The sequence below is a fragment of the Carex rostrata genome, chromosome 1 (genome assembly GCF_964058835.1).
Source record: "Carex rostrata chromosome 1, lpCarRost1.2, whole genome shotgun sequence".
Classification (NCBI taxonomy): Eukaryota; Viridiplantae; Streptophyta; class Magnoliopsida; order Poales; family Cyperaceae; genus Carex; species Carex rostrata.
The window spans coordinates 19,114,315-19,140,547 of NC_135918.1; the positions used below are offsets into that span (position 1 = coordinate 19,114,315).

Here is a 26,233-nt window from a genome sequence, read left to right on the forward strand (position 1 = left end):
AGGCCCCTATACTGACTTGTCCTCATCTCTAGTATCTATCCCCTCCCACAGAGTCGAGTTTCCCACCTATACTAGGTCGATTGTCCGAGCAATATGTTAGAAAACGAAACAAAATTTATGAAGATTGGTGTTAAAATGCAACTTGAAGGCATGATCCTAGACACGTATATCTTGTTAGTACAAAAGTATTATAAACTCAAATAAAATAAAAATTTATGACAATCTTTCTTAGTAATTATATTATTATAATTTACTGTTATTTTGTAACCAATCCAATAATGTTTTCTTGCATGACAAATTAATATATTGAATTATATAATATACTCGAACAAACAAACCAAAGCATATATAGTTGTAGTATTTAAACTATGTAGTGCGTAATGCTTTACCATCCAATAAAAAATATTCTAGATGTTGAATTATGAATTTAGATGTAAGACATAACAGAAGCAGAATTAGAAATAGAGATAGCAAGGATGAAAAAATAAATGTTCTGTAATTTTATTTTTTGAGAGGAACTGATAGTATAATTTTTTGTAAAAATTTATAGAATAAAACTAAAATATTTTAATTCATAAGGTACCTCATGACAAAAAAAAAAGGTAGTACCATACATAAAAAATAGAATAAAGATTTCTTTCCTCGGGTCTATTTCCTCATTCATCTCCCAATTATTAATATCCTATATACATTGCACATTAATATCCTATATATATTTCACATTATTATCCCTTATTTTACATATACAAATTCAACGATGAATTAATATAACAAGGATTTACCAAAAATGTCATATTTTATTTATGTGGGAAGTTATTAGTTTGAAATCCGGATAGGACAATTAAATGAAAATTAATTAATAAGTTAGACTTTCATCATTTTATTTCTAAAATAATATAAATGTTATATTTGATTAGATGCATTCAACATATATATGTAAGAGATATGCCTCAACAACCGATCGAGAGAATTAGAATCACCATACATGCAAGAGTTTTTGAGGAGTTGGGCTAATATGACATTGGTGTTATTTGAAACTAAATAACACCAAATCTTAAACCCTTAGATCTGCTTTAAGATTCGTACAAAATAAAGTGCTTGAACAGTAAAAGCGGATATTATGAATCTTAAAGCAGATCTAAGGGTTTAAGATTTGGTGTTATTTAGTTTCAAATAACACCAATGTCATATTAGCCTAACTCGTTTTTGAGTGTCCATTGATTATTTCGGATTTAATTAGATCATTGAGGAAAATATATATATATATATATATATATATATATATATAGGTTGGCTAAGCTCAAAATGTTTGTTTCTAGCCTCCGGAACAAATGATTCGTTTTTTCAATTTTTAAAGTTCAAATAGTCAATTCAAACCGTTAGATGTTCAATCTATATTAAAATGAGCTTGGAGACCAAATTTTATATTTTTTGAATTTTTTTTTTTTTACTATTTATTAAGATGGTTTGAAAATCGTTGTTTTTATTAAATTTATGCACCATTTAAAAACAGCGATTTTCAAACCATCTTAATAAATAGTAAAAAAAATCTAAAAAATATAAAATTTGGTCTCCAAGCACATTTTAATATAGATTAAACATCTAACGGTTTGGATCGACTGTTTGGACTTTAAAATTGAAAAACCAAATCGTTTGTTTCAGAGGTTAGGAACAAACATTTTGAGGTTAGCCAACCTCATATATATATATATATATATATATTCTCCCCAATGATCTAATTAAATCCGAAATAATCAATGGACACTCGAAAACTCTGACGGGAGGTGGTATGATTAAGTGGAAGTACCGGTACATTTGGAAATTAAAAATACCTCCCTCGGTTATATTATTTGTTTACTTTGTCCTTCATGGTAAACTCCTAACGAGAGATGTTCTAGCTAAGCGAGGAATGAATTTCGGCTTACAATGTCCCCTGTGTCGCAACTGCCCTAGAGAATCAATTGCGCACTTACTCTCTCTCTGTCCAGTGGCAGTGGAGGTTTGGTTTCATGCTCAAGTGCTCAACAGATCCTGGGGTATAAATTATACAAGCCAGGAGGAACTACAAATGAGGTTTGGCAAGCCTCGTGGTCCTTCACGAGATCGAATTCTAATCTGTCAAAACTAGAATGTGCGGTGAGGTTTACATGTGTGGCCTGGCATCTTTTTCAGGGAAGAAAACAAGCCGCCGAGAATCATAGCTGAATTCGCTGTAAATGAGATGAACCTGTGGTTGAATTTTTGCTAAATTTAGATAGTTGTAATCACAGTGGTTGCATACTTTTATTTTTTATTTTTTATTTTTTATTTTTTGATGGATGTAATCTGGACTTTTATTCAATACATTCCTGACAGCTTCTGTCAGCTTATCAAAAAAAAAAAAAAAACACACACAATTATTCTTATTAATAATTATTAGTATAATTAAATAAAATGAGTAACATAACAATACTTATTAGTTATTATTTTATAACGACACTTTTGCTCGTTTACTTGTTATTCAATCACAAAAAAATAAATTTAAATTATCAATTGATAATTAATAACTTTTAATTTGCTTGAAATAAATAAAAAAAATTGTATATTTTTAATTTTGGTTGAAAAGGTTTTTACTATTTAAAAAATGAATTTCAATTTAAACAAGACAAAAATTGTACAACATATTAAAAAAAAATCATTAAAACAAGTTTCACCTAGTTATATATAATAGCCATTTTTTATCCTTGTATTGTATAGAGATAGTTGAGAGAGTCCACGTGGCAACCAATAAAGATAAAAATTCAATCTGAGGCTGGGTTCATTTGACTGAAAAATTACACTGCTAGGGATATTATTTGGGAAATTACCGTGGGAATGAAGGGAATAAAAAAGAGCAAACGAACGGATTTGAGATAAATTAATGAGTTTTGTCCAAAACCCATCAATTCTCATCAAATTAAAAGGCATCAGAACATGATTAACTGTAAATTGCACTATGTGCTCGTTGGACGGATAAAGTACCGTTAAGCAATTAATTGGAAATAATCAAGAATAATCCGTCATAATGGAGAATAATTGATCAATTAGTCAGAAAAATCTATAACAGTTTGATCACCGTCAATGATTAATCAGCTGATTAATCGGTCTAAACAGTCGTTTTTCACAACACTGCTTCGTACACGTTTTTATGATTTGCACATGGATTCATCCAGAAATAAGAAAAAACTGGTCCGCGCATTTCTATAAATATATAGATGATAAGCGTAAATTATATACACATTCGATCTAGATTTTGGTATGAAACAACACCAAATATCATGTATTTTGAATAAGAATTGATTAAAATACACTTAGAATCAAGTTACTACGGTTGTTTGACTTTAAAATACAGGAAAAGATGAAAATTGGAGAAAATCTCTCCCAGTGCGGATTAGCCACCCGCACTCACAGCCAGTGCGAACGCATTGAGTACTTAGCCAGATTTTCAGCATCTCAGCACTGCGCAAAAGAAAACCCGAGCCTAATGCGGACGCATTCAGAACCAGTGCGGGTCATCCCAGCCACACTCAGAACTTAGCCGATTTCAAAAGTTGCACAACAGATGCTCCAGTGCGGGTCATCCATCCGCACCCAAATCCAGTGCGGACGCACTAAGAGAATTACGCAGGAATTTCAGCATAGTAAATAAGGAAACTTGGACCCAGTGCGGATGAGACCACCCGCACTCAACACCAGTGCAGACGCACTGGACCCGCAGAAAACCAAAATTACATGGTTTGACAGATTTTTTCTATTTTTGGCGCATCATTGACGTGTTTTTACAGTCAAGCCTGAACAAGGCATCCTGAGAAACAATCCAAAGACAGCACCCACACACCATACAACTATGTCTCTTGAGTGGGCATAGTCTTTTGCTATTAAAGAGGGGGGGGGGGGGGGGGGGGCTATTTTCCATTGAAGGACATCCATTGTCATCTCTCTCTGAACATCTAACGGTTTGAATTTGTTGTTTGAACATCAAATACGCTAATATGACCCCGTAAACACCTCTCCGAAATGCTGCCGGCAGCAAATTAGATAGTCTCTCTCTCTCTCTCTCTCTCTCTATATATATATATATATATCTATTCTTATATTATGTACGTAGTTGTCCTGATCCGTCAACGGCTGAGATTGAAAGATGAATTTTCAGATTAAATATTAGCCCTCCAATTACATAATTTGTTTCTTTTGATTAAATACATCTATATTATGTATAGAAGTCTAAATTTAGTTAAAATCATACTTGCCACACAGACTGCTACATGGTTGTCATAATTAAAATTGAATGTATCTCTAACGATCCGTTTCCTTATTTCTCCTTATAACTATATTTGATCCATGCAATGCAATTATTTCCTTATTTCTCCGATTCTTTGCAATTAAATTATGTCCTCTATATTTTCAACAATGAAAATAGAAATTATTCAATCTTTCCGAATTTGTAGAGAAAATCAATTTTTCTTGTGTGAAGAGGAGAAATAGTCTTTATTAGAGCTACTAATATCCTTTCACAATTTCTTAATTTGTTGCTTGCTACCAATATGCATTTCACAATTTCTCTTCACATACTATTAAATCCAGTAATATGTTCCTGTTGCAACGTACGGGCACGATACTAGTATATATATATATATATATATATATATATATATATATATATAGAGAGAGAGAGAGAGAGAGAGAGAGAAAACAAAAGAGAGAGTAGAACTAGGGTGCTCTTAAGCTCACCAAAGTTCTCTAAAACTTATCAAATCGATTTCAAATGACGAATCCGAACCATTGAAACCCGCCTACCTTACGTGTGATGCATCTACATGTGAAATTTTTAAATATTCGAATTAATTTAGTATAAAGTCAAGTGGTCAAAATTAGAAGGTTAATAAATTAATTTTAGTGTATTCATTTTTTGAATATTTTTGACCGCTTGACTTTATACTAAATTAATTCGAATGTTTAAAAATTTTACATGCAGATGCATCACACGTAAGGTAGGCGGGTTTCAACGATTCGAATTCGTCATTTGAAATCGATTTGATGAGTTTTAGAGTTAAGCTCACCAAAATTTTGATGAGCTTAAGAGCACCCTAGTTTCACTCATATATATATATATATATATATATATATATAGATACACACACCCTATTTTCCATTGAAGGACATCCATTGTCATCTCTCTCTGAACATCTAACGGTTTGAATTTGTTGTTTGAACATCAAATACGCTAATATGACCCCGTAAACACCTCTCCGAAATGCTGCCGGCAGCAAATTAGATAGTCTCTCTCTCTCTCTCTCTCTCTCTATATATATATATATATATATATATATATCTATTCTTATATTATGTACGTAGTTGTCCTGATCCGTCAACGGCTGAGATTGAAAGATGAATTTTCAGATTAAATATTAGCCCTCCAATTACATAATTTGTTTCTTTTGATTAAATACATCTATATTATGTATAGAAGTCTAAATTTAGTTAAAATCATACTTGCCACACAGACTGCTACATGGTTGTCATAATTAAAATTGAATGTATCTCTAACGATCCGTTTCCTTATTTCTCCTTATAACTATATTTGATCCATGCAATGCAATTATTTCCTTATTTCTCCGATTCTTTGCAATTAAATTATGTCCTCTATATTTTCAACAATGAAAATAGAAATTATTCAATCTTTCCGAATTTGTAGAGAAAATCAATTTTTCTTGTGTGAAGAGGAGAAATAGTCTTTATTAGAGCTACTAATATGCTTTCACAATTTCTTAATTTGTTGCTTGCTACCAATATGCATTTCACAATTTCTCTTCACATACTATTAAATCCAGTAATATGTTCCTGTTGCAACGTACGGGCACGATACTAGTATATATATATATATATATATATATATATATATATATATATATATATATAGAGAGAGAGAGAGAGAGAGAGAGAGAGAGAAAACAAAAGAGAGAGTAGAACTAGGGTGCTCTTAAGCTCACCAAAGTTCTCTAAAACTTATCAAATCGATTTCAAATGACGAATCCGAACCATTGAAACCCGCCTACCTTACGTGTGATGCATCTACATGTGAAATTTTTAAATATTCGAATTAATTTAGTATAAAGTCAAGTGGTCAAAATTAGAACGTTAATAAATTAATTTTAGTGTATTCATTTTTTGAATATTTTTGACCGCTTGACTTTATACTAAATTAATTCGAATGTTTAAAAATTTTACATGCAGATGCATCACACGTAAGGTAGGCGGGTTTCAACGATTCGAATTCGTCATTTGAAATCGATTTGATGAGTTTTAGAGTTAAGCTCACCAAAATTTTGATGAGCTTAAGAGCACCCTAGTTTCACTCATATATATATATATAGATACACACACCGTACGTTTATATGGTTTCAAATACAATTAAAGCATAGTTGTAGTATTTAAACTAAGTGCGTAATGCTTTACCATTTAATAAGAATTAATATGGTTTCTCTAGATGTTGAATTATGAATTTAAAAGTTAGACATAAACAGGAGTATAATAAAAAAATTGATATAAAAGGGTTGAATAAATAAATAAAACACACTATTAGTTTTGTGTTTCAATTATACTCTATAATATTTTTTTTCGTTTTAAGTTCAAATAGTTAATCTAAACTGCTTAATATGATCTTCATATTAATATGTATTTGGAGATAAAAAAAATTATATTTTTTTAGTCCACTAATTTTTAAAGAGGAACGCACAGACGTTAAAACATACCGGATAGTTTCTTCATATTAATATGTAATTGGAGATAAAAAAAATTATATTTTTTTAGTCTACTAATTTTTAAAGAGGAACGCACAGACGTTAAAACATACCGGATAGTTTTGAAGCTCATCAAATCTAAAATAAAATATGATACATTGGACGTACTCCATTCTACTTCGCGAAACGCAAATATTAACACTTCAAAACACAGTGGAGTAGAGGACTTAGAAGATCCTGAATTTTGAAAATTTTGTCGATTACTAGTTCAAACTTATTTTAGTTTTGGTTCAACTAATTTTTTTCCGACTTATTTTTTTGTTGTTGCTCAATTCATATTTCTATTTATTCCTGATTTATTTTCTGAGTCTGGCCCGTCGAAATATAACTATAAAAAGCTGAAATTGTAGATATTAATATTTTACTGCAGACACTCAAACTATCATAACTGTGCATATGTGAGTGTACTAATTATTGAAAATAGCGCTGAATTCATACTGAGGTCCTTTTAGATAAATCTTTTAGAACCTATTCGGCAGTAAAAAATTTACGGAAAATGGAATGGGAACCCTTGATATTTTTCTATAGCGTTCGGCAGCCGGTTTTTCTCTCAAAACCACCCGCTAATTTTCCACCGATCTTTCCTATCTACGTTCAAATTAGTGGGAAAAACAAAATTCAGTCGGACTCAATTTTTGTTTTCCCAAATTGCACGGCGCGCTGCTTAATCGGAAAGTTATGTTATAGCACTTCTCATTCAAGAAAAAAAAAATTTATATTTTACAAAATAATAATTAATCGGGAAATTATGTTATATTTAATTAATTTATTTAATTGAATTATTTATAATTTATTAAAAAAGAAAATTGTATAGTACCAAATATTTTAGAAAGAAAAATATAATTTTCCACAATTAATTCCACGGTACAATCGAACACTTATTTCGGCATATTTTCATAATTATTCCTATGCATACCTATACTCATGACCCATGAATCATGAATTCCTGCTTTTTAAAAAATGAATTTTCATTCTCATCACATTCCATCCCGTGCTTAATTGTATTATACAAGTAGACGCGTTGTGGGAACTTTCCTTGTAATTATATGTTATGCACCATACTCCATTTGGCTAAAAACTTAAAACATATGGAATTAATTAATTATTGAGTGGTGTTTGAATTGTGTGACATAGACCTAAAAAGCAAACATGATACATGTATCGGATCAAAATCTGCTGCGATCCTTCATCTCCACCGTTAATTAAAATAGATGGTTGAGATTAAAATGAGAAAATGAAATTCCAAAACTGCTGCCCGTATGAATTAAAAAAACACGTGCTACTCACGTGAAAAGCAACTGATCAGTCGTCTTCTTCCTCCCTTCTACTCTCAACTCCTCTCTCCGGCTCTCTTTTCCTCCGCCGCGCCTCCACCGTCATCTTCAGTCAGTGCCTTTACAAGCATTCTGTGTCGCTCCTTTCCACCTTCTCGATGTGTGTTTCCCGCTGCATCTCGACTGAACAAATTGCTTACTCCCTTTCTCGACTTGTGTCACTCGCTCCTCCACCTGAGAATGTCGCCTCTCGCAATTTGCTTCAATAGGTGTGAAACTTTTTTTAAAGGGTTTGTGTTTCATTTTTTATGGCTTGTTGTAATTGTAGTAATTGTAGTAATTTTTGCTTAATTTTTCAATATCACATTTCAAAAACAGAAATTAGGGGGCCGGAATAAAGTATTTCTCCTTTTTGATATATTATGTTGTTTTTCATTTCAAGCACTGCAAATTGATTTCATGTCTTTTCCATAGTTTAGAATCTATAGAGTACAGATATTTCTAGATGATGCTGTGAACTTATTGGACATGATGCTGAGTCGTTGACACTAATGTCCAAGAGAAATTTAATCGAGAATGAGTTCACTTATTGTGTTCATATTCATAGTACATAGTTGAAACTCAACATAATTCGATGTGATTTGAATTTTGGAACCATTTAAATTAATTAACTTGTGAATTTCCTGTTAATGTTTTCTTTATTTGGTAACAATTATGTTGTCAGTGGATCGCGGTCATCTGAGAGACGAAGGTGGCGGAGCATAAACTTCGCTGCAGCCTTCTCTGTATTTATTGCTGTGCTTTACACCTTTTCGTGGCCATTCCTTCGTATAATTTTAACTGAGGTCGACATTATTATACTAGAGCCGGCCACAAGCAAACAAACAAACAAAATACGTACGTACCATTGGTACAAGGCTTAGCACCACAATATTTGGTATGTGAAATATTACTGGAGTTTTGGCTTATATTATCCTCGTATTTGAAGCTTATCTAAAGTCCTGGTATTCGGTGCTATTTAACAAATATTTCTACCAATGGTTCAGTCGGGGAGCTTCTGGCCTAAGTTCTTTTTTGAGGGTCCGGTGGCAACCAGCCATCTGATGGTTTTCATTGATAATAAAATTATTTACAGAGCCCAAGTGGGCTAAGTTTCATAATATAAATTTTACAAGCTAATTCAAAATTATGCACAAATGTCTCGCATGACCCTATATCTTATGCTAACAGTGCTCTCTCCATTGCCTTATCTCGTATCTTGTCTCACTCACTAGTATTTGCAGAGATTTCGATTTTTGATTGAATATCCTGTTATTTCTCTCTCTCCATAAGGCCCATAGCCCTGCCGCCCAAATCATATCCCAGATCTTACGGCCTATGCTATCCAGCTGTACCGATATCCTTAGCCAAAGATTGATATGTGTTGTAGCCCCTATCACTCGCTGGTTACTGTTATAGGAAGCCAATAGCGATTGCCAGAAAAGTGCCGAGTATGCACATGTCCAGAAGAGGTGAACATCTGTCTCCGTGATCGCACCCCCACAAAGCATGCATCCTTGAGTTGTCTGGCATCCTCTTCGCATTAGAATCCCTCTCGTCAGAAGCTTGTTTTGCAATAGTACCCATAGAAAGACCTTAATCTTTGGTGGGCACTTGATTTTCCATAATCTGTTCTGATACGGACAAATCACTCCTATGTGATGCATCATTTTGTAGGCTGAGGCAGTTGTGAATTTTCCACTAGCTTCCCACCTCCATAATGTCTCGTGTGTTATCGGGTTAACCCTAATTGATGCTTCATGAAATGGCATCAGCTTGTGGATTTCTCTTAGGAAAAAAGAAATGCTCCGTGCAACCGGAATGTCTGCTAATGTTTCAATTCCATAGAGATTCCTGATTGTCATTGCCCAACTACCTTGCTAATAACCCCCTGGGACCCTCACGGGCTAACCTTGCAAATAATCATGTGGGGTCCAATCACACTTACCTTGCTAATAACCCGGTGGGTCCCACGAGAGTCACGCTTGCTAATAACCGGAAGGGACCCACGCTAGATACGCTTGCTAATAATCAAGTGGGACCCACATGGGACATCCTTGCAAATAATACGTGGGACCCACAAATAATATCCTTGCTAATACTCTGTGGGGCCTACACTACATATCCTTGCTTATACTCAGTGGGACCCACAAAACATAACCTTGCTAATACTCAGTTGGGCTCCAAAAATCAATGTATTACCAAGCGTGCTATTTGCAAGCGCTCTGCTTGCGGATACCCTGGACAAGAATATTAACAAGCGTAAGCCCTTGCAACAAATCAGAATCTGAGTATTAGCAAGGGGGCTTTAACCAACGGTAGTTATTGCAAGCGTAGTGCTTGCTAATGGCGTTTTTCGGGCTTGTAGCAAGGGCACGCCGTTGCTACAATCAAAATCCTGCCGTTGCTAATATTGGGGATTCTAGTAGTGAACCAGTGGAACGATGTATCAGACTTACAAGCAATTTGGAGGAAAGAATCAGAATCCGGTATGTTAACAGAGAAGAGGTACAGGGACCCCACTAAGCTAACTGGGCAAGGGTACACAGTGAGACAAGATTGCTCCAGAATTAGATGCTAGTTTTTTCAGATTTTACAAAGTAGTAATTTCGTAAGTTAAAATTTGTTGTAGAATTGTAGTAGAGCACTATCCATGTAGCGGTACATCGAGCTTTCAACCATAGTGCACACTGTTTTTATTTTACTGTGTTTTATTTCATGTAGGATTTGTTTTGTAATCAGATTTATGTAACTCTGTTATTAATGAAAATATAATTTTTTAAGATAGTTCAAGCCAGGCAAGGGGTTATTCGAATGAGGTAAGAATTCAAGAGGGTTTGAGCGAACCTTTTAATTTGTGTAAAATACCAAGGAGGGAATTAACGGTAAACAATAAATGAATTTCGTTGTGTATTCATCATTATTATTCTTTCTTTTCTTTTGATTAATTTATGTGTCATGTTAGTTTTCCCTAGAAATTGGTGTTGCCCAGGTATTATGTTTAATTGTATTTGATTGATTAATTGAGCTTCTAAACTGTCTTTTGTTTGATTTTTTTGTTAATTACATGCACTGAGCACTAAATATGTTATATTCATAAATATCCAAACAAAATTATTTTGGGAACATTCATGGTCTAAACTACTTAAATTTGTACATCTTACATGCCTAATTTCACCATTTTGGTTTTATCTTTTATTTAATATTATATATTTTTCATGGTTTGAATTTGGACTTGCACAGATTTTTCTAGAAATATTATGTTCCCTATACGTTTCTGCGCTTGGCCAAAATGAAATTGAAGTTTTAGAAGAACATGAGGAGCTGTTCATAGATGTGAAAACGGTATGGATGATCCTTATTCGAAAACTTAGATGTGGATATCCGATATCCGAATATCTGTATGGATAAGAGGATAAGAATGTTGATATAATTTTACATTTTAATTATCCGTATTCAAATAGTAGATATATACCATAAATTTTAATATATATTATGAAAAATTTGTATTATTTACCATTATAGTTAGATAAATATTATGAACTTTAATATTTTTTATATTATTTTAATAAATATCCTATCTGATCCGGATCCATATCCGTATCTGTCTGATATGTCTGATATCCATCTGATTTTAGCACAATCTGCTCCGTTTTCACCCCTAGCTGTTTAGCAACCCACTTAATTGGGCCAAAATAGCGCCCAGCTCCGCACCGGTCACTTGAGCAGATCTAGATCCGTTTGCTTGAGCGGACCCATTACCATCCGCTATTTCTTTCTTCCCATCACCAGGTTCTTCGTTCGATTCACAACAGAGCTGCACCAGCGAAATTTCTCTCCCCCTTAGGATTTTTCCTCCGATCACCTCCACTGTTCTCCTTCCACCATTTCGGTCGGAGAAGAAAATGAAGAAACCAACATCTCTCTCGATTGTGTCTTGGTTTTTTACAAGTTGTGCATCTTTCCTCATCACTAAAGTTAGGGTTCTGATTTTTAATGGCGAACGCCATGTTGATGGGAAGAAAAAAGAGGCTTCTGGTTTTGATTTTGAAAGAACAGAATTTTCTAGTATTTTGTTGATATGGGCAGATTTTGCTGTGGGATTTTTTTTTCTGGTTTTATATGAAAAAAAAAAATTAAATTTTTAGGTTATTCTGTTGGTATTTTTGGTATGAGTATTTTTCTGTTTTTTTTTTCAGTATTTTCCTAGAATTTGATTTGCTGGTATTCTTCTGGTATTGGCTCATAAAGAATTCAGTTTTATGGGATTATTGCTTTTGGAAGGTTATTGGGTTATCAAAGATTCTTCAATATCAGAGCATCTACATCCCTAAAACTCAAAATGATTTCTAAATAACTGTTAACTACTTTTTAGAAATTATAGTCTTTAAAGTTTCTAACTCTTACATCCCTGAAACTCATTTTATAATTTCTATTAAGCCACGTCAGGAACAAATTAAAAAGGAGAAACAATTTGAGCCAATCATTTGACCAACATAGAGTTTATAAACAGTTTCTTAATAAGAAACTTTCATGCATAGTTTCTTAATAAGAAAACTCTCTCACATCTCTAAAACTGAATTAGAAATTGTCACGTCAGATTAGAAACTCTAATAGTTTCAAGGATGTATATACTCTCAAAGACAAAGCTTTGATATCATGTAAAAAAATTATGAGAATTTGATATTGAATATTGATAGAGCAAAGCTAAAGTGTGATGTGCTCATCAAGAGAATTTGGTGAGCACAATTTCAAAAGTATAATGAATCGGCTTCAAATGACGAATCCAAACCGTTGAAATCCATGTATTTCATGAGTAATGCACGTACATGCAAAATTTTGAAAGTTTCGAATTTATTTGCTACAAGGTCAACCAGTCAAAGAAATGGTGAAAAATAAATATATAAAACAACTTATAAAAGATTAATTTTTTTGACCGCTTGACCTTGTAGCAAATGAATTCGAAATTCTTAAAATTTTACATGTACATGCATTACTAATGAAGTACATGAATTTCAACGATTTGAATTTGTCGTTTGAAGCCAATTCGATATATTTTTAGAGTTGTGCTCACCAAACTCATTTGGTGAGCACATCACATCTTAGCTTTGCTCTTGATATTAATATTTTGTTATGAATTCCTATTACAATCTCCCTCCTATGGATATATTTATAAACTCATTACATATTGTATTGTTAATTTCAACGGTAACTTTCTATTTTTTCTAAATTACTATTTTATCGTTTCTCTATTTTAGACCTCTAACTATCGTTATTCTCAACAATAACATATTTTGTGTTCAGAGAATGTAATTAACAACAAAATAAAACAAAGTACAAGGTGCGTTTGGTTAGAGACAGGTTAGAGCTAAAGTTAATTTGTAATAACAAATTAATTTAATACATAACTATACTGTACTAATTGAAAAAATTATATCACTTAGTAAAAAAATTATATGATATATAAATAATAGAGGAATTAATCAATTAATCCAAAATAAGTAAGAAGAAAAAAATATATATAAAGAAATTGGATGTATATCGAAGCACAAATAAAACTGCAATACATGTTTATGAAACTTATTATCATACAGTCACAAAAAAAAGTAATGTAAAAATAAATAATCACTGGAATAAAAAAAATAAATGGGAAAAAAAGAAAATAAACAAACTATCAAATAAGAATAAACAAAATAATTGAGAATAATCGAGAATAGTCGGCCAATTAATCAGAAAAATTCACTAATAGACTTCCGATAAGTGTATTCATAATGGTTTGACCGCCATTAACGATTAGACAGCAGGCATATAATAAGCCATTAAGATGGTTTTTTACAACACTAGTATATATAAATGGTCCAAAATTTTCTTCCGCCCCGGATCCCTAAATCTTCAGGATTGATTATGGAAGTATGGATATTAAAAAACTTTTAATTTTACTCTATTATCGAAATTTCATGTCTATGATTTCTTATTTGTTACTCGTGTTTGTAAAACAATACCTTTAAAATAATCATGACTAATAATATTCCTTAAAAAAATATCCCTAATTTTTTGAAATATCCCCTAAAAAATGAATAATTATATCATTCCTCTCACCTCCCCCCCTACATTTATCCCCGTACACTCTCTCTCAAAATTAACTTCCTTAACTGTCTTTTATCCCTCCCCCGTTAATTCCGCTAATAATTTTCATTTATCCCCGCATTAATTATACTTTTCTCTACTAACAATCCCCACTAATAAATGATTATATATTTATTGATGTTCAACGAAGTATTTATCATTGTTTCTAACAAGTATTTATCATAATGTCTGAGAAGTATTTATCATTATCTCTGAAATGAAGATATATTGATTTGATTAAACATTACTTATTGACAAGTTCAAGAACAAAATATTCATTCATATAACATAAAATATTCATCTAATCTAGATGTTTTACTAAAATTTGCAATTAAAATATTTACAAATAAATGTTTATCTGTTTATTTATGTTTAAGAAAATATTTATCATTGTTTCTGACAAGTATTTATGATTATGTCTGAGAAGTATTTATCATTAGGTGTGGGGATTGTTTATTTAATAGTGTCCAGTTGTGTGGGGATGATACAAAAAAAAATTTATACGAGAATAAATGGAAAGTATTTATTATTGGATGGAGGGATTGTTTATTTAATGGTCCCCAGTTGTGCGGAGATGATACAAAAAAAAATTGTGGGGGAATAAATAATAGATTGATTTATTCTTTTATAAATAGAGAGCATTGCATAGTGATTAATACTTTTTTGAATTCAACATAAATACTTTGATGTTTCAAATTAAACACTAGCAGTTTATATATAATTGAGTGGTCCCCTCATGATTATTTTAGAAGTTTCTGTGGGGATAAATGGAGGGTGAGAGGTGCGGGGTTAATTATCAGCTTCTTAAAAAAATATCCCTAATCTTATTATTGATAATTTCTAAAGTGCATATATAATAATGCATTAAAAGAGAATGATTTTAAGAAATTCAATCTTCTGTACGTATGCAATTTTAGTTGTGCGGTATTAATCTTCATATGTATTATTCTCTTTCTTTGATCGATGAAGTAATGGAAAAATTATGAATTTAATGAGCCTCGTAAAGACAGATGAGAAGAAAAATATATATAATAACTATTTAATAATTAGGGCTGAAACTATTTGTCTCTCTCATTATAATTGGTGATGAATAAGGAATGTATATTGGGCCATGATTAATATAATTAATTAAATTCCTTAAATGATCGTTAAATTAAAGTATACATTTGACCAAAATAGTACCTTAATATTAGTGAACTAATGACTGGTGAAATCAAATAATTAAACTGATATTTAGTGGAATACTTAAGAAATCTAGACATAATTTGATTCGGAATTTCTAATTTACTTTGAGCGCTATCCATATCTGAGAGTACGTTTAACATGGTTGGATATTAAATTAAAATAAAAATTCGTATAAATTGTTATTTTTAAATTTCGTTAATTATTGATATTGTATAACCTGGCTCTGATACCAACTTTAGTTGTCACACTCCGAGACAACCCTCTATATATTTCTACGTAAGGCGTATTCATATCACATAAATTATTAATAACAATATAAATAAAATCCCCTTTATTTTATAATGAAATGAGTTTAACAAACGACCATAATGAATATGGCTAGTAACACAAGCAGTGTCATGCCTACTCAATGTATCAATTATTGAATCATAAAAACAAAACAAAACAACACGTGACAATTTATCAACCATAAACCTTCTTGCTTAATCTCACTCTTATCATTGCTTGAATCATTCTTCTTCATTACCTGAAACCCATGTAAAAGTAGAACGGGTGAGAGGTCTAACATTCTCTCTGTGTGAAATTTAATTCCAGTCCAGAGCTTATAAAACCAGAAACTTTAATCATGATTGGTAGTAACAAATTTAGAAAGGAATGCATTGATCAGTACTAATTAATGAAGATGAAATAAACGAATATCTATAATTATATATGCAAATAATCTTTTAATCTCCTATAAATTATAGAAATAATTCTCTAACTTGTATTTGTTACAACTTAATTATTAATCTACAAGGTTTATGATAGGAAATATAAAGTTTATTATTCATCTGTTGCCGAAACTTTATATATATATCTAAATATCTATAGTAGAAGAAATAATAAATTAAACACAAGTACATAATCCAAAAATAAACAAGTAAACAGTTATGAATTCTCAATACTATAGCATGTCATTCATTATATATATATACTTACCAGAATTTTCAGATCAAGTGATTTTCTATCTATCTTAAAAATAGTAAAAAAATTCTAAAAAATATAAAATTCGTTTTGCAAGTACATATTTAGATGGAAATCATGTTGAACAGTTCAGATTGACCATTATATATAATTTTGAAAAAGGGAATATTGATCCATATTACGGACCAATCTGTGATATGCATAGTAGCATAGTAGCATAGAGCCATAGACTCACTCAAACATTAAACACTGATAGTTTCTGTCAGATTATTAAAAAAAGAAACCTCAACTGAATCAATTACCACTGCCACTACCATTGTGACCACCACCGTAATTGCCACTGCCACCGCCACCGCTACCATAAATGCCATCATAATTACCACTGCCACCGCTACCGTAATTGGGAGTTGAATTGACAAATAACTCGCCTCCTAAATTATAGTCGTCTATGGACAAGAATGGATCAGATTGAGGGATTCCTGCAAGAGGCGCACAACATTTTGTTTACTTATAGGCATATGGGCAACCAGCACATTAGAAATTTGAGATAATCATGCAGAAGAATCAGTTTCCATAATTTTAGACGAAGGGATGAAAGTCAAGTACTTACCACCATCATTAGGGATGAAAGGCAAGTACTTTTGCGTCTCAACATGCCGCCCGTACCTCTCGTAAATTGCTGGCATAGAACTTGTAATTAATAATAACAAAAGAAACTTATTAGCTCAGTCAGATAAATATGGCACCTTCAATTCTAACATTCTCATAAGGGTTTGGCTCTGATGATCCCGAACCGACAACAAAATGCCCACACTTCCCTTCCATTGGATGAACTAAAGTCTGAAATTCAAAACACAACATTAATTTAGACATGAGGTATAATCATACAATGAATATTATTAAAATCAAGATAAAATCGGCCATAAACGATTGTAATATCTGGCCAATAAAATAAAGATATAATGAACGCACCTGCCAAGGCTGACTACTGTTGTTCGAGGCATTCCGTTTAGCATGATATTCACCGGCACAAGGCAGCACATGCTCAATCATAGACTCCCACTCTTTGCTAGATTCTGACTTAATACCAAGTGTCTACAAAATATGAAAGAGAAAGAAATGAAAAATGAGTATTACCATCCATGGAATCAGAAAGAAAACATTATTAACAAACGAATACGAAAAAAGAATCATCAAAACCTTAAATCCCGGTTTTGGCACCAGTATAATGTGGTAGGCACCAGATCTGAATCAGCATGTACCTTCCAGTACCACTACCAATATATTAGTCAGGTCTGGAACGAATATGAACTAGTATAATTGATGCAACTTATTGTACCAATGCAATATAAGTACTTATAAGTGGGCACTGGAATTGTAACATTTCGTACTGGTACTGAATCAGTTCAGCTGCCAGAACTATAACCACTCTGAGATTTGCATGTGTAACATAAAAACTACAGGCAAGTATTCTAACCTCACGAAGTTCAGATTCCTTATTGTAATACCACCAGAGGAAATTATCCACTGTGTTTATCCCTTTCATTTGGAGGAGAGAAGTACGATCTTTTCCAATTTTCTTTATAAATCGTACGCAGTGTGTCAGCTCCAGCCGGTCCGGTTTTTGAGTTGCTACAGAATAAACAACATCAAATCAGCAAGTTCCAACATATACCAACTTAAGACTTACGTAATTGCACTAAAATCTTTACGTTCATGAATTTTGGTTGTATAATATAATTCGGACTTTACAAGCTGGTACTGGTAAAACATGCTACGAGCATAGACTAAGATACCTGGAACATCTGTTACTAGCACCATGCCAGTTACCAACTACACTATCATCAATAATGATCAATAATACACAATGAAAAACATTATTTACCTTTTCCTCGGCGGTCTTTTACCCGAAAAGGTTCGCTAACACCCTCTAGAACTCTTTCCCCATTGAAAGCACCCTCTTCTCTGTCATTCACAACCATAACCCCTAGCCGAAATCCGCTCTTTGTCCAGCTTGAATTATCATTAAAAACAATGTCTTGAAAAGTACCAACCCCATTTTCAAGCTGAATAATAAGACTACGACCTGTCAAAAGAGGCCCCTTTCTTTCCCTTTCACTTAACACGCTCTGATTAAACTCACCTGTGCTCCAAGTTACTATGTTTTTCCATAATTCAGCATCAAGCACAGCGATTTTGACTTTGGCAAAAGAGAGAGAGTTATCACGAGATATGATAGACTGAGTGGACATGTCGTATATTGCTACTTTCATGGGGTCTCCAATCTTGTCTCTTACTAGGTCAGATGTGAAGGTGGGGTTCCGTACCTCCTTGAAGAACTGTAGCACATATGGAGGTTGCATGTTTGGATATGGCAGCACCCTTCAAGAGAATTTTGAAATCCATAATTACTTGCAAGAGACAAAAACAATAAAGGAAAAAAGTTCCGAATCATGTGGTAACTTTTGACAGGCATGCATCATTGGAAAAAAAAAAAAGGTGAATTATAAGTAATTTTCACAAAATTAAAGTTGATGATGAGGGTTTATATGTTGATTTAAGTAAAATCACAAACTACTGATAGGCCTATTTGGAGTTGAGATAAAGAGTAAATAATAGCTCACCGTGGAGGTAAATTGTTGCAGCGAAACACTTCCTGAAACCATTGCCAGTCTTTAACGAACTCGAGCTGTTAAAATTAAAATAAAGTTGGCATTACATTTACATAAACCTCAATAGTCAATAGACTCAAATCAATTTCAGAAACTAAAGCAGAGATGTCCATGAGAGTAACGGGTCTAGAGACTACGTACTGATACAAACAAATAAGCAAATAAATTAGGACAAATAAAATTGAAGCTTAAGCAAACAGAGACTAAAATCACTCTTCACGTGCGAATTAACCACCAGTAAAAGTAAAACAAAGGATAAATAACAATAAAACAAATCCATGGAAACAACAGAAAGGAAATTCTTACAACTCTCTTCATCTCGTCAACGTGCTTGCGAGAATCACCCCTAGTAAACAACAGAAAAAAGTTAAAAAGTTATGACAACCAAAAGGTCTCTAAGTAATTGAATTATTAAGAGAGATTAAGAGAGAGAATAGAAGAGTGGAACTGACCGAAGGATTGTGTGGTTTCCGGGGAGAGGAGGCTGGTTGTTGTTGTTGGGATCCATGGCCATCTCTACAGCTCTACTTCTTCAGTCTATCTCTTTCTTTCTTTCTTTTAGAAATAAGTACGTCTATCTATCGTTTTGAAAATATATAGGGTTGTTGGTGAAGCCTGGAGTCTTATTAGTTTTTTTTTTTCCTGAGAAATTTGTTGAGAAATTCGCTGAGAAATTTGTTGGGAAATTCTCAAATTATATCATCATGGAAATTTACTTTTAGGGGTGTTCAAATGGTTCAGTTTTTTTTTTTAACCGAACCGGAAAAGTTTGGTTCAAGTAGTTCGGTTTGTTCGGTTTAATTGATCCGGTTCAGTTCAAATTTAAGTGTTATTAGGTGTTTTTTGTTTGGTTTGGTTCTTATTTTCTAAAATCTAATTTCACCAAACTGACCGAAGATGTCAATAACGTTGCGCTTCCTCTAGTCATGGCTTCTAAAACTTTTCTTTTACAGAAACCCCGCTTTCTGTACTTGTACTATCCAATAAGCTGTTAATAAGTACCATATAGAATTAGATCTTTGATCATACCCGAAACCCATTAACACAAAGAGCTAAACATCTTGAAATTTAAAAGCATCTCCCGCAAGCAAAAACGGTTTGGGATGGAGAAGGAATTTTTAATATCGGAGTGCTATTTTTAAAATTGGCATATTTTCTTATTTCGTTAATTTTGTTCGATCAAGAGTGTCTCTTGGTTTCTGAGTTCTAGGCCTCTGCTCGTAAAGATGGTGACATGGTGTAGAATAATTTGGGTTGAAGTTATGGTTCTGAAACTTAGATTCGGAATCGGAATCGAATACTTGACCGTGGAATTGGAATTGGATGAATTGGCCGGAATCGGAAGAATTGGATCGGAAAATTGAATTTTTTTCGGCAGAAACTTGTTTGTAGGCAAAAAAAAGAAAAAAAATGGTAAAAAAAATAATTCTGATTCCTAACAATAATAAATATATAGAAGAAAAATAAAGAAAGAAAAGGAAACAAAAATGAGTTAAAAAACATAAAAAAAAAATTCAAAAGCAAATGTTAAATGTCAAAAACTATGAAATGGATGGATCCAATGAATCAAATGTTAAAAGCAAATGTTAAATTTTACGTGGCCCCATCTCCCATTTGTTTCGTTGCTCCTGGTTCACCTTGAATCAAAAGATTTTTCTATTACTATACTTATTGAACTTGTACACCGAGTCTATTTAAAATATATATATTGGGCCTTTCTTCTCCACAGGTCCTTCATATTTTCTTTCCAAATCGACGAGATTTCTTTCTGATAAACTCAAATTGATGTAAAGAAAATACATAATCGGGAGAGAATCGGCCTCCACTCGTGAGAATCGGTTCAGAATCGGTCAAAAATCACCTGACTTGACCCAAAAATTGGAAAACTCGACCGAGTCATGCACTGTTCATCAGAATTTTGCTGAGAAACTCGCATAGGTGCAAGATTCAGATAAAACTCGGCTCGGTCCCGTCCGATTCCGAGTTGACTCGGAATCAGCCGATTTCCGGAACCATGGTTGTAATTTGTTTTTGAAGGACTTCGATAGTGAGATTAAAAGAGTTAGAATTACGAATTATATTTGTCAGATCTGAAAAATAGAAAACATTTCCTTCCAATTAGATAACTGATTTTCTCACTTTCAATTTGATTAAAAAGGTTACAATTATATATGCCACAAATTAATATATTTCAATTTGTTCGGTTCATCAACAAACAGAAATTTATTTTGCTTCGATTTTAATCAGTTAATAACTTTAATTCAGTTGGTTAGGTTCTATTTTAAAAAACTGAATAAAATTTTAATTTGTCTATTTTGTTTCGGTTTCGACCGAATCAAATCGAACCGAACCGAACCGAATCGAACCGATGAACACCCTATTCACTTTACGCGGTGTCACAAACAGTCAAACGAGCGCAACGCGTCACAGCATATATAGAGACCACGAGAATGAAAAGTTCCATATGCCGACATTACAAAAAAAAAAGAAAAAAGGGAAATTTACTGGGAATTCCTTTTTTTTTTTTTTCAATACATTCCAAACAGGACTAAATTATACCATCTTGTTTCTGATAGGTCTAATTTAATTATACGGTGTATAATATTAATTCCGTTCAAAATCTTTCTATCCTAACAATATGTTTTATGTATATTTGCTGTTACTTCTAATTATGTTTTATGTATATATGCTGTTACTTCTAATTAGGGGTGCACACAGGGGCGGATCCAGGATTCTCGTCAAGGGAGGGCAAAAAATTATCGAATCGGGTTTAAATCCATTAACTAATTGGGTATTTAATAAAAAATAATACTTTGACTTATATTTTCTAATAATCTGACTTGTAATTTTTGATCGTCTAACTTATAATTCTAATTACCAATCATAATTTAAGAAAATTATTTTGATTTTAACCCTGTATTTAATCCGAATTAGAAATTAAACATCCAAAGAGGGGCAAAAAAAATTTCAGGGAGGGGCAGAGTTGATCGAAATTGACAAATCACCACTAAAACTCAAAATCCAGGAGAGGGCACCTGCCCCCCTCTGGTTCCACATGGGTCCGCCCCTGGGTGCACAAAAAGCTCACAATTCGAAACTCAGTTCGAATTCAACTTGCTAATAACTCGAGTTGAAACTGACTCGGTTGAATTATGAGTCAAATTCAAGTTACCTCCATGCAACTCAGTTTGGAATCAACTTGGTTGGACTCACACGTACCAAATCCTAATTCATATATTCATAATTTTTGCGTCTCCAAACCTTATACATCTTTCCCATAATATGTATTGCTGCTTGAAACTAAAAAAAGAATTGTCCCTTCTCAAATGACTAAATCTTATCTGTTTGATAATTTTTAATTATGTACTATTTTGGTATTTTCGTAATTTTTAATTATGTATTGGCGATTGTCTCATTATGTACTGTTTTTAATTATGTATTATTTTGATAAACTATGTAATATTTTTTTGGTTAAAATTAAATTAAATTGTCTTATTATGTACTACATTATGAGTCACAAGTCGACTGAGTTGATTCTAAATTAGAGTTTCTGACTCAGAATTGGATTAACAATTCGAACTCGGCTCATGAGTTTGCGAGTTGAATCCAAGTTGTTCTCAATTCGAACTCAACTTGACTCATAAGCAGAGTTATTTCTATTGCATAAAGCATAACATATATTAGAGTCAAGTTAATTATTCCTCACAATTTGTTTATTAAATTTATTGTCGTTTTTGTCTTACTTTTATAAATTAATAATTCGAGATATATACAGTATTCTTATTATAATTCTACAATAGAAAACAAATATGTTTATTTTTTGCTTACAATTCTACAATAGAAAAAAATGTTACCGTATATTGATATAATAATCCAATACATATGGTGTATGCCTTTGGCTTTTTATATTTAATGAACAAAAAAAAGTTTGGAATTAAGGAGTACCTATTTAAAAAATCAAACACACGAATTACATTTCCAACTCCAAATATATTGTCACAAAAATATTTCTATAATTTTTGCTAAACATTATATAATTTATGGTTTTCTTATATTTTGTAGAAAAAAAAAAAGTTATACGTAACCACAATTGAAATATTTCTTACATTAAAGATAAATAGTCAATTGCCCACGCATTACGGCGGAAATTGATAGTATTAAATCGTAGTAATTAATCTCAACTAATTATAATCTCATCAATTGATAACAGTACCACATTATTTATATATAAATCAGGAGAGATCTTGTAAACATTCATAAGAATCTTTTTTTTTTTTGCATTGAAATGACCGTAGACTTACATCCATTTTAAAATACACATGCTTGATTGTAAATATAAAAGATCTCCTAAAATTCATTTAAAAACTATCCTAATCTTTAAACAACGGGTATGTAAACCTCTCATATTTCCAGAATTTGATGTAAGTGTAGAGCTTTCATCATCGGCAGAACGAGAACTCTGCAAAAGAAAGTAGATAGCACAATGGTGAAATAGATTGACAGTGACTGTTTGACCTTTCCTAAGCCTAAACCCTGGATTAAGCTCATTAAGCAGAAAAGTAATATTATATATAAACAAAACCAAAAGTCATAGAACTGTTGGTCCCAAAGACACTTAGAGGGGGTGAATAAGACATTTCTAAATTTTTATTCGAATTTAAATTATTTAGTGTGTCTATAAGTTATTCTTGGCAGAAACTAGAATAACTTGAATCTAAACTAATAAATAATAAAGTAAAGAGTAGAGATTAGAGACACTTGACACGAGAGTTGTTTACGAAGTTCAGCACTAACGTCCATGTCTTTGGGGCCTGCGACCTTCGAGATGGCGCGCCTTTTTTTATCCAATGAGAAAATGAGTACAATGTGGAACCAGTGAACCTTTATAATTTTCTAAAAAGTCACATGGTCCAAGCACGCAAATGGCTCACGAGCACTAAAGGCTCAAGATAACAAGGCGAGCAACGAAGGCTCAAAAGGAATAAGTGTAAAGGGTTGATCTCGCAGGATCACTCTTAGAGTTTGTGTATTTGTTGAATAAGCTTGAGATTGAATATGAATATTGAAGTTCAAGTACACAAGCTACAAAGACTTTTTCTAGATCTGAAAATTTGTGTTTTGAAGTTAGTGGCGGCTAAAGTGATAATCCAAATTCAGATTTTGATTCTATTTATAGTGAGCTGGTCAAAATGAAGTAATTTGGTCTAAACCGTTATAACGGTTCATGGACAGTGATAACGATTAGCCAACTTTTGGATGTCGTTAACCCTAATGGTAGATGGACCATGGTAACGGTCCCATGCATAACTGTTGTTCTCTGGAAATTCTAGGGTACCAACTGTTTCAGAATATTACGGTATCCGTTGTCCTGAATTAATCGGTGGTACAATGGATTAATGATTTATTTTATCCATTGCAACGGTTCCTAGACCGTTGCAACAATATGCCTTAGGTCAATTTCAAGCTTATTTTACCAATTTTACAGATTATTAATCCTAATCTTGAGATGATGCTTCTGATGTCCAATGTCCAGTGCTTCATGACTGCATCATTGATAAGTATTGTAATTATTCATTCATCCTTGATGTGTGTATTGTATTCTCTATAGTCATGAACCTGCACAATATCTCAAGACAAAAAAACTGTAAAATTCAATTAATATATGATTTGCAAATCTAGTTAAACTGACGAGTACACTATGATCCAATCAAACAAGAACAACCCAACTATAGTCTCTAATGACACTTAGAGAGGGTTTTAAGGGAGTTTCAAAAACTTTTACGTTTTTAAATCAATCCTCTAAACTAACAAGTCAAACAGTGTGTACAAAATAAAGTAAATAGAGAAGAGTTTAGAGAAATTTGACACGCATGATGATAACAAAGTTCAGCTAAAATGCCAACGTCTCCGGGGCAAAGCAACCTCATTGGCGCCCATTTACTATTACCAGAAAGAAATGATACAGCTAGTGACTCGTGATCCCAAATCATGTGGGCTGTCACGGGCAACTTCGTGTACATGTTGGGTCTAAAGGCCGCAGTTGGCAAGTCCTATGTAGAGGATCGTCACACAGCTTTAAGTGTATTGAGCTGAAATGCTAGAGCTAGTGTACTCATTCACGCCCTACAAGCATACCACACTAGCTAGGATGGGAAGGCTCTAGAACTAAATCCTAGATACTAAACTATCTCCAAGAAGATAAGTTGAGTGGATTTCAGTGTGTTGGGAAGATATTGAAGTTATAGTTCACTCAACAATGGAAGCTATCAAAAGTTGCAAATTATTACGTTTTCAAATGTGGGAGGCGGCTAGCTTGAAGAATATGAACTGAAATAACTCTTTTTATAGTGAAAAATTTAGATTCATCAAGATCCGTTCTAACAGGCAAAAACCCGTCAGCTCGGACTGTACGGATAGTAAAGTTAGGGTGTCCGCAATTTAATTCAAATTGATATTAATCGTTTTGAGCATTTATGCTCGTCCATAATGGTTGATATAATTTGTCCCACAAAACTTGATGAGTTTAACCATACGGATAACACTCATCTTGGTTGGAATCAAACTAGAACATGTTGACTTGTCATTTAAATTGGTTCCACATTTGTTCCGTTCAAGATGACTGCTCTAGAAATCAACATACCTCAAATAACTACTTGATTATTACATTTATGCTTCGTAAAAATCTTGTTGACTCCTCAGGTTCAAAATAATCTTGTTGACTCCTTAGATTCCTCAGGAGAGAAGAAAAATGAAAAACACGTCCTCTCTGCATCGATTAGGAAGAAGGAAAGCGCGTTCCAGTGAAAAATAGGTGGAAAAATATGTGGCTCTAAAATTATGTATGGCATTGAAACGGGTACGTTTTTATCTGAATTTAAATTTCTATATGTTTGATTACATGAAACCGATGCATACAATCGAAATCACTAATTAATGGTTGAGATTAAGATATACTTTTAATGAATGACTGAGATCTATTAAATGAACAACTGAAATTTTTTGTTGGTTGAATAAGTGTTTGGAGTCTAAATTTTTTAACGTGATATTATAATAGTGTTGATATATATGTTTTTGCTAAACAGGTTGCATGGATTTTTGTGGAATAAGCGTATATTCGGTTGTCACATAATTATGAGAGATGAATTATTTTTATATG

The 26,233-nt window shown here is 32.7% G+C and overlaps 1 protein-coding gene across 2 annotated transcripts in view; it reads right to left on the reverse strand.

Annotated features, from left to right (window-relative positions):
- The window catches only part of LOC144562724 (calmodulin-binding protein 60 A-like), a 39,252-nt gene extending 19,635 nt beyond the window's left edge, over positions 1-19,617 (reverse strand). The window contains exons 1-9 of one of the 2 annotated variants that reach the window (XR_013514194.1): positions 19,530-19,617; positions 19,384-19,423; positions 19,030-19,094; positions 18,291-18,787; positions 17,883-18,037; positions 17,378-17,500; positions 17,016-17,245; positions 16,708-16,884; positions 15,854-15,968 (exon numbers count right to left, since the gene is read on the reverse strand). Coding sequence is in view for 1 of the 2 variants with exons in the window: in XM_078311976.1 (XP_078168102.1) it covers positions 17,378-17,500; positions 17,883-18,037; positions 18,291-18,787; positions 19,030-19,094; positions 19,384-19,423; positions 19,530-19,591 (942 nt within the window). In the remaining variant the exon portion in view is untranslated. Of the gene's footprint in view, positions 1-15,853; positions 15,969-16,707; positions 16,885-17,015; positions 17,246-17,377; positions 17,501-17,882; positions 18,038-18,290; positions 18,788-19,029; positions 19,095-19,383; positions 19,424-19,529 lie in introns of those variants that run through there. The other variant, XM_078311976.1, reaches the window with a different exon arrangement.
- Positions 19,618-26,233: the final 6,616 nt, after the last annotated feature.